We start from the raw sequence: 16,073 nt of genomic DNA, 5'->3' as shown, positions 1-16,073 counted from the left end.
AAAAACTAAAAAAAAATTGACATCTGACACAAAATTCTTCTGTTCACGCGACTCATTTGTTGGGAAAAATACACTCTATCCACGTGGGCAAAACAATGTGTATTAGATACACTTTAAAAAGGTTGGGGGTATAAGATAATATTCGTTCCTAGAAAGTGTGTAATAGGGATTTGGGTCATAGTTCAGGTAACTTATGTATTTTGCCTTTTTTTTTTGGAATAACATCATGTCTTTCTCTTTCTTTCCTACACCTATTTTTATGTTTATGTTTGTGGCGACGAAAAACACTTAATTGTACTTTGATTCTTCTTCTTCTTGCGAAATTTGAACTAATTTGGTCGACAACTTTTGGGCGTGCGTCTATTCAGTGAGGCCCAAGGCGCGCCTGAGCGTACGCTCGACCAGTTGGAGCCTGCGCCCTACAGAACTCCGCCCCCCATATCCGCCCAAGAGCGATTTGCCATCACCTCGCCTCAATACGCGCTCGGAAACGCGCCCTGATGACGCCTTTGAAAACACTGAAATAATTGTGATACATTTTCGGCCGAAAGTAAATCAGTACAATTTGTGGACTGGGCTTACTAGTGGCCCAAAGGCTTCAAAACAGAAGAAGCAAAATTTACCCGACACGTATGACCATCAAATCGCAGGAAGACTAAAAAATAAACCTCAAATATTCACAATCTTGAAATAGCAGAGTTCCTACAAACGTTCACATATTCTCTCGAGTGATCATCAAATATGGATTCATCAAACCTTACATCACTTCCAGAAGAAGGCTCAGAAGAAACCCATAATCTCCATTCTGCCTTTTCTTCTATCCCTGCTCGCCTTCCCAGTCAGTAAGCTCATCATCGTTGTCCATTTTTCCAACAAAAAAAAATGAACTTTTTGGTGTTTGTTTTTTTCCTATGTTTGTGTAGTATGAAATTTTGGAATAAAATTATTTGAAATGTGTGATTGGCATTTTAGAGGTACTGATAATGCTCTGTACATTTATGGAGTTTTTATTATTAGTCTTTCTTTAGTACAGAAGCTGTGATGATGATCTCTTTTTGCTACCTTTGGTTCTGTAAATGTGGATTAGTTTTTACTGGGGAGAAATACTTATCTAGGGAGAGTATATATTTGGAAATAAGGGATCTTGGTAAACCAATGAGATCATTTTAATTGTTGGAACATCCGGTCAATTGTTATTGATGTACCTAGTTGGGATTGCTATAAATGGACAAGCAACTGTATAATGCCATACACTAATGGGTTTAAGGCCTCTTTGTTAGGGAGACTTTAGCTTTAGTGGGGATATTAGGATAAACATGTCAAATAGGTTTGAGGTGTGAGAATTAGATTGTCAGTTCTAAATATCATTGTTAAATAGATGTAGATCGTTTGGTACTGTCTACCATAACTATTTGAAGAATTTCTTCTGTTGGATGGAAAGCTGATGTAAAAATTCGTCAAATTCCAAATAAATTCGATAAAGAATCCTGTCAGATGGAATGACGAGCAGAAGCAAGAACGAGAAGTGCTAATTTGAGGACCTTAAGCTGAAAAAGGTACTTGGTGTTTCATTTTGCACCTTGTAGAAGGAGTTTCAACTTTTACTCCCTTTGACCCATAATTTTAGTTCTTCTAAATGTCAAAGTTTTAAGAAAATATGATCTGATGTTGTTTGACAATTGAAAAGCCTATAAAAGCTTACAGTGGCTCCACACATATTTAGTTATTTATATCGAAGGCAATATTGGGAAGTAGAAAAATTACTGGAGATGTAGATATCATGTATTTGGTGAATGGTGTGAACAGTTGCAGTGGGAAGGGGATGTTAACTGCATTTTGATTAGAGATTTGGCCTTTAGTATGGGAAATACTCCTCCATCCCAATTTATGTGTTGGTGTACGATGGGACACAAAGTTTAAGAAAGAAAGAAAAACATTTGAAACTTATGGTTTAAAACAAGCCAAAGAAATTTCTGTGGCTATAAATCATCTCATAAAAATGGAAAGTTTAGAGTTAAATTGTTACTAAACATAGAAATGTGTCATTCTTTTTGGAACTGACTAAAAAGAAAAGAATGTCACTTAAATTGGAACAGAGGGAGTAGTATTTTACTATTTTTCACCACTGAAGTGTCCCCTTCATTTTTGAGAGGTGGACGAAACAGGTGGAGCTACAATTTATCCCTTTTATAAGGCTCGCTTCCTTGTTGTTGGAAGGTGGGTGACCGACTATTTGCGTCTTATGTGAGGACGGTAGGGTGAAAATGATGGAGCTCAAGTGCCTTTTTGACAGCACAGTGACTCTTATGATAGTAACATATATGCTATAGCAGAGTTGAGTTCTAACTAATGTGAAGCAACACATTTTTAATGACAATGCTCAGCCAAGTCAGCCCATAATAGACCAATGCCAAAAAGGAGGAGATAGGAAAGGGATTATTAAGAATAGTCACTCCACTCCATTCTCCATAGATAGCGCAAGTTCAATTTGCATTAAGAAAACTACTAATTTTCTTTTTTGTAACGGAAGAGAACTGCTAAGTTGTTCTAGTGTTGAGAACTTCTTGATGCTCCACTATCTATATGTCACTGCACCACATTCCCCAAAAAAATTGTCAAACAACTGAACAAGTTAATGAGGTACTTCTTATGCAAAAGCAACTAAAATAAGATGTCCTGTAGTATAAAATGGTCCAGAATAATAACACCTAAGAGATTTTTCGGCTTGGGAGTAAAAGATCTGAAATTGCCTGAAGTCTACCCTTAAAATGGCTATAGAGGTTTGACGATGAGCAACTAGACTTATGGAAAGAGATCAAAATGTGATAAAATATGGAATCTATGGTTTTTGGAATACCTGAACCTGCTCTGGCAGTGGGGTGGGTCTATTGAAGCATCTAAGCAGTCTTTTGAGGAGATTTTCAACAAAAGTTCAACTGCAAATAGGTGATGGAAGGAAGATAAGAATGTGGCAAGATGGTTGATTTAATCAGCAACCTTTGAAGCTCACCTCTCTTACATATGTACCCACTAGTGGTGAATCAGGAGGAAGCGGTTGCAGACTGCAAAAATGATTGACTGGGAGGTTGATAGAGTGGCTGAACTACTTACTACTTAGTATGATTGGAGATGTGAAGGAAGTATCGAAGATCCCTGGTAATATAAAATGTAAAGCAAGTAGAGATGGGAAAATTTACAGTGAGTCATGCAATAAAAGTTTAAGTAGAGAGGATAACATAAAATATAGAACGGACATGGAAGATAAAATGCATAACTAAGGCACCCACTAGAGCAGCATGTTTGAATGGATTGCCCTCCAGGAAGCTTTCATCACACAAATTTCGCTAAGAGATTAGAATTTGTTCAGCAAGTGTGCGATATCAAAGGCTCATTGTCCTTAAGTGCAGTTAGTGAAATTTATATTGTACTAAATAAAATTAAAAACTTCTACTTGATGCCAGCATATTAGTAATCGGGGAGCTCTTTTAGGAGCTTCAGGTTAGACAAAGGTGTCTTTGTTTGCAATTAAACACCAGAATTGTAGAAGTGTAGAGTTCTTTTTTTTGGTCCACGAAATTTGTTGTTTTTTATTAATCACATAGTTTGACTGAAAAATTGTCTTAATTATTGCTGCAGGACATCTTCACAGAAATATGCACCTTTAGATTGGTCAGATTATTTCGATCGAGAAGATGATATTCAGATCCCAGACTCAGATGATGTTGGTTCTAACTTCTCTAGTTCTGTTGAATTTTCTTAGTATTTGAAAACTCAGTTTGTTTCTTGACAAAAATATTTCTGTCTGCCTGAGAGTTTATCATAGTATTACTTTGTTTTTTGTCCTTACTACTTTCTTTATGCTCTTCTTTTCGTAGTCAAGTAGCAAGATCATCTTTTATTTGCTTTGTCATTTCAGGTATTTCATGTTTATATGGCAGGGACTGAAGGGCCTGTTGTTTTTTGCCTGCATGGTGGTGGTTATTGCGGGTAGGTGTACTCTTTTTACTTAGCTTTTCTTATGGTTCTGTTTCAGCAGTTGTATTTACAAAGTGTAGAGCCACATTTCACTTTAGGTTTTGTTCCAGATGAGTTTTAGATCATAACAAAGACATTTAATTTCTGCTTTCTCTTTGGTCTTTACTAACAAAAATGACATGGGAACATACTTTCATTTGAACCATACTTTTTCACCTTTCCTGCTAAAAATTTAATAAGTTAGGAAATGAACATTTCAACTTTCTTTTAAGAAATCATGACCATAAAAGAATTCGAATCATGACATCCAAATAAGGGAGTGTTCTCCACTCTGCATGTTTGTTCTTACATCTCTTGTATCTATGGCACAATCTTTTTGTGCTAACGGACTAATAATACAACAAAATCCACAAAAAATAAGGAGCTTTGCTGGTCTTAGAAGCAGGTGACTTGGAGGGAAAAAGGGGAGGATCAGTTTTTATGGCCTAACCTAATAACCTGAGAAAGAAGATCCAGAAAAAGATGTATAGCAGCTCCTTTATTTAAAATGATAATAGTTTAGTTTGAAATTGATGCATACTGTGCCTAACCTGCTTCTGCCAAACTTTTTAGCATCATCCACATGTTCTAAATAAAAAGCCTAGGAAAATCAGACATGAATCTGTAAGCTTCATTACTACCTGAGGCCATGTAGCATAGACCAAGTGCAGAAGATTCCAGAAAGATTAAGAAAAAGAGGAATAGGAAGAGCCAAATGGGAAAGCGTGCACTTCTTTGTTCTCACATTTGGTAGAAAATAGTATTTGGTTGCCGAATGGTATGGTTAAGGAGTGGAGAATGGTATGCTGATACAGTTTGAAGGGGGAACCTTGTCCTTAGTGTAACTGCTGCAAATTAATGGATTAAAAGGCAAAATTCACTGCTTAGACCAAAACAATTAATGAAAGAAGAAATAATTTTCTTATTGCTCCTAACATCATTGCTTGCTAGTATGGAACAATCTCTTCTTTCTCCAACTCTAAATAGATCAAAGAAGACTTAGTGAGATAGTCCTCCAAGCTGTGTTCCTATCTCTGCAAATGTCTGTATCATTGATCTAGCTAAGACTCAATCCATTGTCCTTGAGAGAACCCAAGAGACGTTGAACAAGGAGAAACCCAATGTCCACAGCTCCGATTGTGGTTGAACCAAAAATTTATATTTTATATGCTCTTGACATCATCTGGTGTGCTTTAAATGAAGTTTATGTAATTTATTCCAAAAAAAGCACAAGAAACTTTCGGGAGATATGGAAGCTTTCATCTTACGAAGAGAAACTTAATGAAGAAAAGGAGCTAGTAAAAATCTACATGGTGTCTTTGAGAATTTAGTCGAATATAATACAACCTCTTTATGGGTTTCACTTAATTGTCAGTTATGTTGCTTTGCCAACACTCTTCTGTTCAAGAATCAACTTTATTGACTCCCTTTTTAGGAGAATAGATGTCAGTAAACAGTCTCAGGACATTCTTTGTGCCCATGTTCTTATTCATTGTGGTCAGTTCTCTGGTGAATTCCTTAGTTAATCCCTAGATGCTTGGAAAATTTGTATTCTGTTGGAAGGTACAGAGCCTGTTGGTGAATGGTTTTGCTTGCTCTCTCGTCTATCTGTATCTTGTAGCTAAGCATCAGTTTTGAAATGGCAATTAACGAGAAACATTATGTTAAATCTGTGCGGTTTTATTTTCTCAGGCTCTCATTTGCATTGGCAGCAAGCAAACTTAAGGAGAAAGCTAGGATAGTAGCCATGGATCTCAGGGGACATGGAAAGTCAGCTACACAAAATGACGTTGATTTGTCCATTAAGGTACTTTCGAAAGATGTATCTTACTACTATGAGCTTCAGTATTTGATGCTTTTGTGAAACTCTTTTTCCCCATTTCCATGTTATGGTGGTGTTGTTGGTTGCAGACGCTATGCGGTGATGTGTTTTCTGTTTTGAAGACAATGTATGGAGATGCTCCGCCTGCAATTGTTCTTGTTGGCCACAGGTTGTACTTTCTTCATGAAGTTAGTTCGCATTCAAATTTTCACGCCTTTGTTTGACTAGTTACTACGTTTGGAATAACTTTGTTTAGTAGTGAAATGTCTACTTATAGCACTAAAGGTTTATGCACTACTGAGTGGAACAACCCATAGGAGATCAATCCCAAATAAGTTTTAGGTTGATATACTAACTGAAAACATCAGTTCCAAGATCATACAGTTTTAGGACAAATAAAGGATCAGTTCGTCGGAGATAGTATATTACATTCTGGCCTTGGTATACAAATCTAAAGAAGCCATTTCTGCTCATGCAAAAATTTTTGGAGGACGTTCTCGCTCTCATCTCTGCTGTGTTTAGTTAAATAAAAGATAATGTATTATATCGTTGCTAAGTAGCTGCAAGCTACGAGGCACAGAGCTTTTCACTTGGACGTAATTTTCCTTGACATTGTTTACGCTAGCTCAGTATTTTTATTTTGTGAGAAAGAGCAATAACTCAGTAATTTAATAATGGAGTTAGTTGTATTAGTGTTGCAGTGGTCTGTAAACCAAATCGATCTCTGTTGCATCCATCAGATCTATAGTTGCTTAGAACTTTTAACTCATTGATGTGCCGCATTTCTTCGCCTTTTCCCATTTTCTTCCAGTCTGAAGAGTCCTGAAATGTATCTTTATTTCCTTTCTCTTTTTCTTGGTTGGTCTGGATTCTTGTCATTTGTTCCCATATATTTGTTACTAAGAATGAAAATGGTTTGATAGTATAAGAATAGGATGTAAACCTTTCACTCAAACGGAGTTTTAGTCCTGCTATGAATGAACTATTTCTGCTTTTTATTTTAATTAACTGCATGCTTAGGTTAGAAGTTTTCTGTACCACAAATAAGTTGTGAATTGTTCTCTCTTTCTGTCTCACTTTCTGTTTGTGAGTGAATGCGTGTGCACATATCATTCCAGTCTTTAACAATAAATAGTTGGACTTAGAGTTTTCTAATTATGTCACAGTATGGGAGGTGCAGTTGCAGTTGACGTTGCTGCAAAAAAATCACTTCCAAGTTTGGCTGGCTTGGTGGTTGTGGACGTTGTTGAGGTTTTCAATCTTTCTAACTTGTTAGAGATATGATTTTTGTTTCATTAAGTACTGATTTCCGGGAAGGGGAGCCTTGGAGCAACGGTAAAGTTGTCTCCGTGTGACATATAAGTTACGGTTTCGAGCCGTGGAATCAGCCACTAATGCTTGCATTAGGGTAGACTGTCTATATCACTCCTCTTTGCGGCCCTTCCCTGGATCCTGCGTGAATGCGGGATGCTTTATGCAATGGGCTGCCCTTTTTATGTACTGATTTCCAGAGTTATCAGGGTTCAGCAATGGCATCGTTGATTCATATGCAGAAGATTCTGTCGAACAGAATGCAGCATTTCTCTACCCCTGAAAAAGCGGTAACCAATGCTCAGAACTTCTTCCCTTTTTGTGACAGCAGTCGTGCTCACCTTATCATATTGAGCAAATTTCTGATTATGTTGTTTTTTACTCAGGTGGCCTTGTTTCTCAGGAACGCTTTATATTTAATCTACCCCCGCCCCCCTCCTCTCCCCTCCCCCCGCCCAACCAAAAGAAGAAACTTATTTTGCCGTGAAAATCTGAAATTCAGTATCAGCAGGAGGGAGAACAATGCAGTAGTCTCTATTTCAATTACGTATATTATGTTCCTGCTGTTTTCTTAACATAAGGTTGTATATAACAGATGCTTGGTTAATCGCATCATAATAAGTGCGCGTCATTGAGTAGATAATCAATCTAGTCACTTATTTTTGTTAGTTTTTGTTGAAAAAGACAGTCTGACCACCAATCCCAATTTCATTTAATCAGGTGAACAATCTTACATAAATTTACGATATGACATTTTCTTGTCATCTTAAGTTAACTTCGACACCATTACGTTGTGAAGTTTAACTCATAAAGCTATTTCCTACCCTCTAACATAGCATGGTTTATTTGACTTATCCAGAAAACATCATGGTTTATGCTTGTTTTTCCTATGTTGAGTTTCTGCTTGGTTAGGACTTAGGATATGAGTTTTATATGAGCTCCTCTGAGTCCTTAGATCTGTTGAGGCTCTCAAGTTTTTATTTGGAAGTTTTATGCATCTACAGATTGAATGGAGTGTCAAATCAGGCTCTTTGAGAAATATTGACTCTGCTCGTGTATCAATCCCCAACACATTGAAATATGATGAATCAAAAAAATGGTGCGTAACCATGTCATATGTTTGGCATATCTTCCTTTCTTTCTTTTTTATTTTTGGGATGGTACTGGGGAAGGGGGCTGGAGTTCTTTCTTTCAGTTCTGTTTTCGGACTTAGGTGATTAGATAGGTTTTCTGCTAATTGAAATATGATGAATTAAAACAATGGTGCGTAACCAAAGACTTATACTGCAGTTACACGCATAGAGCAAGACTGGAAGAAACTGAGCAGTATTGGAGAGAATGGTACGAGCTATTCTTTTCTGCTTGTCCAATCTAGATCTTTTGCATATCCTGACATATTATGCTGTTTTAGAAACACGAAATCTTGTATTTAGGGTCCTAGGAGACCATTTGGGACTGTGTTGCATCAATTTTCTAGCAATTAGCCTCAGTTTATGGGGGGGGAAACTGTTTTCTGGTCTGCGCCGTTTATGCCTCAGTTTGTGTCTGCTCCTTAGTTATTAAGTTTTTGTACATGAGAAGACACTCTTATGTTGTATTGTTTTGCTATGCATCTTCTTGATGCCTTCTAATGAAATTCTCTTCATAAAAAAAAATGTTTTTTGGTTCTCTAACAATTTAAAAAAGAAAAAGCCTTTTTTTATTTTTCTTCTCCTTTGCTTGTGATCTTGAAGGTTATGGTCGTCATTCATTCAGTTAGATAGCGGCCACGCTGAAAATTATTACGTCAAACAGAATGAATATTTAGTCTTTTTATGATAAGTAAGGCATGAATTATATTTTAAACAGCACCAAGAAAGCACTGGGAAGTGACAAATTTTAATGGACTTGCTCCTTTAAATATGTAAGGGGCCTCTGAAGTTCGATACATTGATTAAATCATGTATAATTTTCTTACTACACCAAATATTCATTAGTTGAAGACTTCTAAATTTACACAAGATATTGCTTCTGATCTTTCTTCAGAACACCAATGATTTCTTTCTGACCCAATTGGTTACAGCTGCCTTCACATTGGCAGGCATCTATGTAGCCCAAACAAATTCAATCACAACATTAACTTATCCTTACTTTGAGTTATTATTGAAGTGGCCTTCAATCACTGAATTGTCTGCAAAATGCTTAGTGTTCGACATTGGTAGAAGTGCGTATTCTTGTAACTCTTTCCTTTAAAGAAAAACAAACCAAAAGTTAGTAGAACAAGATACTTTTGCGATTTATTATGAACACTAAAAGCACTCAAAATGAAAAGGACTAATTCTGAGTGTGTTACTCTGAGCAGGGGCGGATTTAGGGGGGTGGAAGGGGGTTTACCCGAACTCCCTTCGCCGAAAAATTACACTGTATATATAAGACAAAATCTGTTTTTTACCTCTATATATTAAGTTTTGAACCCACTTATCACAATCCAAAAGTGTCGTTTAGTGGTCAAGAGGGTTCAAAACTTTCATAAGTTCATAGGTTCAATTCCCACTAGCTACAAAAAAAAAAAATTGAACCCCCTTCGTGGAGATTCTGCCTCCGCCACTGACTCTGAGTGTGTGTTCGCTCGAATTAATCACACGATTGCAATGCAAAACAAATGACTGATAATCTCTTAGCTAGTCTCACAATATAGCACCTGCTGCACAAGTTAAAGCTCCTTTTCAAATAAATTTGCTCTTTTTATTCCCTCAGGGTTTCTCTAACTGCTACGGTCCTTTTAGAACGGCATTGACTATATGTAGACTCGAGAAGTTCTCTTAATTTTGCAGTCTGTGTCATGCTTCCAGAGGTCTAGTGCTGAGCATCTTGTTTTCCATTTTCCAGCATGTCAATTTGAACCTGAAATTATAATGCTCTTGTTTCAGGTACGAAGGCCTTTCAGAAAAGTTTTTGTCATCTCCTGTTCCAAAGATATTGCTGTTAGCAGGGACAGACAGACTTGACAGGTTGTGTACTTCTCTCTGTATCGAAGGTCACGTGGAATTCTATAATTGCATATGCTTTAGCATGCATGAAGCTTCAACACTATGTGATTATGTATGAGACATGCTTCTGTATATTCCTTTTCTGATCTGTGGTTATGTAAGAGATGGTTCTTCTGTGTATTCCTTTTCTGATGATCTGATCTTACTTCTCAGTGAGTCATGTTGGAACAATTGATGTGCATGGCTTTCCTAAACATTATAGTACTTGCAGATTCACTTGTAATGAGGAATTGCATGGCCATTCCTTCTGGCAAAAGTATCTCTAAATGCCAGCCAATTTCTCCCAGTTAACTATTTACTAGTTGGGAATCTGTATTATTCTTAACTGCTTACACAAAGCAGAATTGCCAAAGTCTGCTTAGAATCTCTAGAGACTTGTCACTATTCAGTATTATGAAGAAACAAGCAGCAAACAGAGGAATTATCAGTGGAAGTAATAAAGGGCTGCCATTTGTCTATCAAATCACATAAGGATTACATTCCTTTTATTCCCATTGCATGTCCATGAACTAAGAATTTATCATTTGTTTTCAGAAAAGTTTATTCTCCTTTAGCACTCTCCTTACTACCACTAATGTAACTGAAATAGATATACAAAGATAGTAGAGAAAACGGTGTGCTTATGCTTAACACTGTTTAACCATTTTATATAGGGTTCTCCAACCAAATCTCACGTAATCAACTAACTTTCAGAACATGCAAATGAAAATTACCTAGTTTTCAGTAGATAGATGTCTCTGTGATTTTTACTGCACTCCAACAGTTTTCTGGTGGGAATACCCTTCATTGTAACTACCTTACTTTCTTTCAACCCCCCCAAAAAAAAAAACAGAAGGAAAGAAGAAAAAGAAGTCTCCATTCTAGCTTAAAGCTTGGATATACCATTGAATTTGTTAGAATTAAGTTATATCCTATTTATGTTTTCCATGATGCTATACTCTATCGATATATTTTGTCCAGATATAATGTATTTTGCAACGCATTGCCATCAATGAGATACTACAAAATAGAATCTGCAGTTAACATAGATCCATTTTGTTCTGGTAAAAGATTATAAAAGCTTAAGTAGTAGCTATTGGGAACGCTTAAAGCTAGAAGCATGAACTACATCTTTCTCGTTTGTGTTCTAAATAGGCATGAGACTAATTTGTCCATTTATTGTTACAGAGCCCTCACAATAGGTCAAATGCAAGGGAAGTTCCAAATGGTGGTTGTCAGACACACAGGCCACGCTATACAGGTCCATTTTGGTTTTCTTAAGATGCCAGTTGTTTTAGCTGAAATTGCATCTCCTGAATATTTGCTTGTCTTTTGAACACTGCAGGAAGATGTTCCTGATGAATTTGCTACTTTGCTACTCAATTTCATTTCCCATAATCGAATAGGCCCACATGGAATTGAGGTTAGTTTCTAACTACTTTGAAGTGTCTAACATGATATATTAAGATCCAAAAAGTTTTTGTTTTCTCCTTATTTTACTTTTTTGGGTATGGTAAGACTCACCCCATGTACCCTTAGACCATAGTGAACTCAAACCTCCGGCTTTATTGTTAGAGGTGGATGGTCTAGGCTGTTCCTCATCGAATTCCAAATGCTTTTGCTCTTCAATATCTTGGTTTCCTTTGGGAATAAAGCATAGTTTAATTGTGTTACATGTTTGGGATTTGAGGCATAGTTGTTGTTGCTGGCAATGTTACATGTAAGCATATCATTTGCTTACAACTTTCATTAACGATGCATTTTGACGTGACTTTGCTTGCAGATACCTGGACTTCGTCGACCCCCTCGGTCAAAACCTTGAATACTGTACTGTTGCAGAATAAGAATTTAACAGTTTGCATTTGTAGCTTCTAGTTGCTTGCGCTGGAGGATCCTTTGGGAGCATGTTGGCGAATGTTTTAATAGAGATTGTACATAGAGTTGTCAGCTATAATAAATTTTCGATTTGGCAAACAAGACCATTTAAAAACGTGTCACCTTTTGTTTCTTACTAAAGGACGACGTACTTAGTCTCCCCATCTGTATTCTTTATCTCACTCTCCTCCCCCTTTCCTTCAAGATTAAACTTGTACAGTTGCTTGTCTCAAGGGAAACCATCTCTAAAGCTGAGGAACTCAAGGATTGAAAACACAAGTTCTTTCCATGAATCAACAACATTAATTGTCAATGGCACTAAAGCTGTTTTTACTGGTTATCCATATGAATGACACTAACCATACGCTCTTGTTTTCATGATACTTGACATAGAAAAGAGGTTGTTTGGTTGGCACTTGGTTCACGGCGAGTCGAATAATAACGTCTGGAATGCATTAGTGTGACAATAGAATTTAGCGTAGTGGTTTATTTGCCTGATTTCTCTAGTAACAAACTATCAACTCTTTTAACCAAAAAGCTTTGGCAGTTCCATGATTTGCAAAATTCGATACTTTGACTCAGCACAGCACAATGATGCATCCAATGTCATGCCTTGCTGGATCTTTGCTCTGTAAAGCTATCTATACGGGCAACAATGAAAGGAGTTAATCTCTAGCCGGTCAACCAGTGTAACACGCTGATCCTTGCCTTTGTCTCAGTCACAATTATCAAACCCATTAGGCAGACAACTATCAGAGTCAAGAGGTATGCAGATACATTCTCTTAATACTAATAGGGAATGTTTAGTGTCCAAAAAGAGCTTGTCAGAATGAGTTTTTAACCAAAATTATCCCTCAAGTATAGGACTATATCTAATTTTGTCCTTGATACTTCACGTTGAGCACTTATTATCTTTATTAAAATGATGCACATAAGACCAACTTAACGACAAGTGCAAACAGAACGCATGTAACTAACAGCACCATCGCATGTGCACCGCAAATGACAGTAAAATCATGAGCCAAATAGAGGTCTGACTTCCTAGATCACCATTTTTCCCTCTTCACCCTTAATCCCTAATTACATGCGAAGCTACATGCTTTTTATCTTGCAATCATGTTCATCCTTCATTGCACATTGTGTTTAGAGCAACTTCATCCTCAAGTGTTCAAGCTGAAATATCAAGGGCAAAAGTAGACCTAATCCTATACTTTAAAGGACAATTTCGGTTAAAAACTTGAAACCCTGCAAACTCAAATAATCTAGAGCAACGCTCTTTCATCCAGAATGTTGCATTTCTTGGACTTTAAGACACAATTCATCAATGCATATACCTGTATCTTATTATGCAGTGGATCATTTATACCTTTAAATTTGCATTGAATAAGAGAAAAGACCAAGAAAAGCAACACACCACCAAAGACATAGTCATAAGAGAATGATATTAAAATTGGCATTGTCTGCCAAGTGTTTTTCACCTCTTCTTCAGAAGGTAACAAAAATTTTTGTATGAACCAGTGCTCTGGAAACAAATGAGCCAGACCAAAAGAGGTCAACTTATTACTTCAAAAAATCAATGGTTTATCTTCCTCCGCACAGCAAAACATGCCTATCAGACTACAAAATAGAAAATATCTGTCGGTAATTCCTTAGGCAGTAGCAGATTTCAGGTAGGCAATGAGGTCTGCACGCTCCTGTGGCTTCTTCAAACCAGGGAAAACCATCTTTGTTCCAGGTATGTACTGTAAAAACAATCAACAGAATTGCAAATAAGGGAAAGGCGGATTCTAATGGAAGGAAACACAAGAAAGCAGAAAACAAAAGGAACTACAATATGCATATACATTCATGATATGAAATGCAATTTCCACAAGAAAAGTTATGCAATTATGTTGTCCCATCAGACAACCTTGTCTCCGTGGTAAACACAAAAATCTAGCATAATGATAACGTTAACCATACCTTCTTGGGGTTGAGCAAATAATCATACAAAGTCTTTTCTTCCCACATCACAGCCATATTCTTATTGGCAGCAGAGTAGGAGTAACCAGCAGTAGTTCCAGACTGCCTTCCAAAAAGTCCATTCAAATTAGGTCCTGTTAAAAGTAGGATATCATTGTAAGTTACAGCAGAACTCATAAAAGCAAAAGAACTGTATACATCTTCATGCAATCACCCAGAGAAGATACCAAAGTCTAACACAATTAACATAATCCAGCATGGTTATAAGCCAAAAAAAGATAATTATAAACATGGACCTTTAGGGAAGCATCAAAATATGAAAAGAATTTTGGGGAAATATCGATGGCAAAACCAAAGGGGAAAGTACCATCTTATATATAGAATGAGCAACACAAAAGTAAAACCTAGAACATAATTATCCTTTTGTCAGCAACAGATGTATTCGTAAATTATGTTTAAAAAAACCTCTCACTGCAATCATTTCTAAATTCTAATTCCATAATGAAACAAAAGAACTGGAGCAACCCAATTTTCTTTCACCAAAACCATCAGTGAGTTTGTCAATTAAGAGAGAAATATATTTATCAAAGATATCGAGCAACCTAGTTTTCAGTTAAGCATATTTGCAACATATTTTCTTATTCAACTAGCAGTTTCTTCAAGCTATTCTAAAATCAAGTTCAATCACCCAACCGTAACCGAATAATCGAAGTGACACAATTAGTGTAATAATGTTTTCGCTGATCAAACATCAAGATTATCATAACTGCTGCTGAAAATACAGAAAAGCACCTGCAAAACTAAGATACTACTCCTTTCAAAATTATGAAAACTAAAAACAGCAGACAGAAAGAACAAGCAACAACTTCTAGCCAATCCGTTTGCCACAGAATTATATGAGTCACAATTGAACTCATAAATGTTCCTCTCATAAATTATTGCCAAGTAAAATCACAATTAAATTATAATTGGGGATCTAACTAATCAATAATCAGAAATCACAAAAAACATTAAACTCAGACTACACGTTAGGCAAATCTTTTTGCTATTCTATCTGTTAATTTGGGGACAAGCAAAATCTTGTGAAGCTAGGAAAAAATGGGGTAAATAAAGAATAAAAAATAATACGCTATATAGTACCCAAAAAAAAGTCGATAAAACTATATATAGATAAATGAATTTAAATCTAAAAATACACAGAGAATTCGATGTAATTGCAGATCTGCTAAAGTAACAATTAAAGGTTAGACTTTTTCGCCATAGAAATAAAGGAAAAAACAAGAATTCATCAGAGCAATAAATTTCTAAAAATAAAGAGAACCATAATCACCAGATCTGACAAAAAAAATAGACAAATAACATAAAAAAGGAAAGGAAAAAAGAAGGTGTACCTTGTTTATGACCAGCACCTTGTTCCACAGTATGGCATTGAGCACACTTGGTCTTGAAGATCTTTGCCCCTGCTGCTTCGTTACCTGGTGGTGCCTCTGCGAAAGATGCCATTTTTTGAATTTGAGGCTTTTTCTGATTTTCTGAAAGTAGAAAGCAAAGAAGAAGGAGAAAGCTTATAGGTTTTTGGTGGCGTACAAGGAAATAACAAGGAAGAAAAGGAGGCGGCTTTATAGCATGGGCTATGGTGAAGTCGGTTCTTTTTTCTTTTTAGTTTTGGGCCTTTTATTTTATTGTCTGATAGTTTAAAAACGCGGAAGACACCTACTGGTTACTTTTGCAATTCGTTCAATTTTGAACGGCCATTAATATTTTCCCGATTTAATTTTGTTTTTTTTTCTTTATGTGAAGGTTCGGTCAAAAATTCAGTCTTGCCATATTTCTTTTCGTTAAAACAGTAGCGTGACTTTGCCCGTACTTTCTCTATGCGTGGAATACCAGCTACTTTTTGTGAGGGATGTATCCAAACTTTGAACATAGCTTAGAATTCTATTAATACAAATTATTTTGATCTATTGGATAACTCGTAATCTTAAATATATTATACTAGTATTTATGTAATTATAAAAATTATCATTAAGGATAAAATAAAAATATTTAAGTTGTTTTCAAGTTGAGGAAGGGATAATTTT

At 36.3% G+C, this 16,073-nt stretch overlaps 2 protein-coding genes across 4 annotated transcripts; one reads left to right on the top strand and one right to left on the bottom strand.

Annotated features, from left to right (window-relative positions):
- Positions 1 to 309: 309 nt before the first annotated feature.
- Positions 310 to 12,363, top strand: LOC104212138 (uncharacterized). 3 transcript variants are annotated; one of them, XM_070170799.1, is made up of 13 exons: positions 314 to 842; positions 3,637 to 3,721; positions 3,917 to 3,987; positions 5,707 to 5,821; positions 5,926 to 6,005; positions 7,003 to 7,087; positions 7,357 to 7,437; positions 8,152 to 8,246; positions 8,438 to 8,488; positions 10,057 to 10,137; positions 11,344 to 11,416; positions 11,501 to 11,578; positions 11,939 to 12,363. In XM_070170799.1, the coding sequence occupies exons 1-13, from the start codon at positions 742 to 744 to the stop codon at positions 11,975 to 11,977; spliced, it is 1,035 nt and encodes a 344-aa protein (XP_070026900.1). In that variant the 5' UTR covers positions 314 to 741; the 3' UTR covers positions 11,978 to 12,363. The 3 variants fall into 3 exon arrangements, with proteins under 3 accessions (XP_070026901.1, XP_070026900.1, XP_070026902.1); XM_070170801.1 differs by having other exon boundaries at positions 317 to 838; XM_070170800.1 differs by lacking the exon at positions 7,357 to 7,437 and having other exon boundaries at positions 310 to 842.
- Positions 12,364 to 13,455: 1,092 nt separating this feature from the next.
- Positions 13,456 to 15,654, bottom strand: LOC104212140 (cytochrome c-like). The gene is made up of 3 exons (XM_009761337.2): positions 15,384 to 15,654; positions 13,993 to 14,126; positions 13,456 to 13,772 (listed from the first exon to the last, which is right to left on the bottom strand). The coding sequence occupies exons 1-3, from the start codon at positions 15,493 to 15,495 to the stop codon at positions 13,680 to 13,682; spliced, it is 339 nt and encodes a 112-aa protein (XP_009759639.1). The 5' UTR covers positions 15,496 to 15,654; the 3' UTR covers positions 13,456 to 13,679.
- Between the last annotated feature and the right edge of the window lie 419 nt (positions 15,655 to 16,073).

Source organism: Nicotiana sylvestris, chromosome 3, assembly GCF_000393655.2.
Source record: "Nicotiana sylvestris chromosome 3, ASM39365v2, whole genome shotgun sequence".
NCBI lineage: Eukaryota > Viridiplantae > Streptophyta > Magnoliopsida > Solanales > Solanaceae > Nicotiana > Nicotiana sylvestris.
This window is presented reverse-complemented; position numbering and strand designations above follow the sequence as displayed.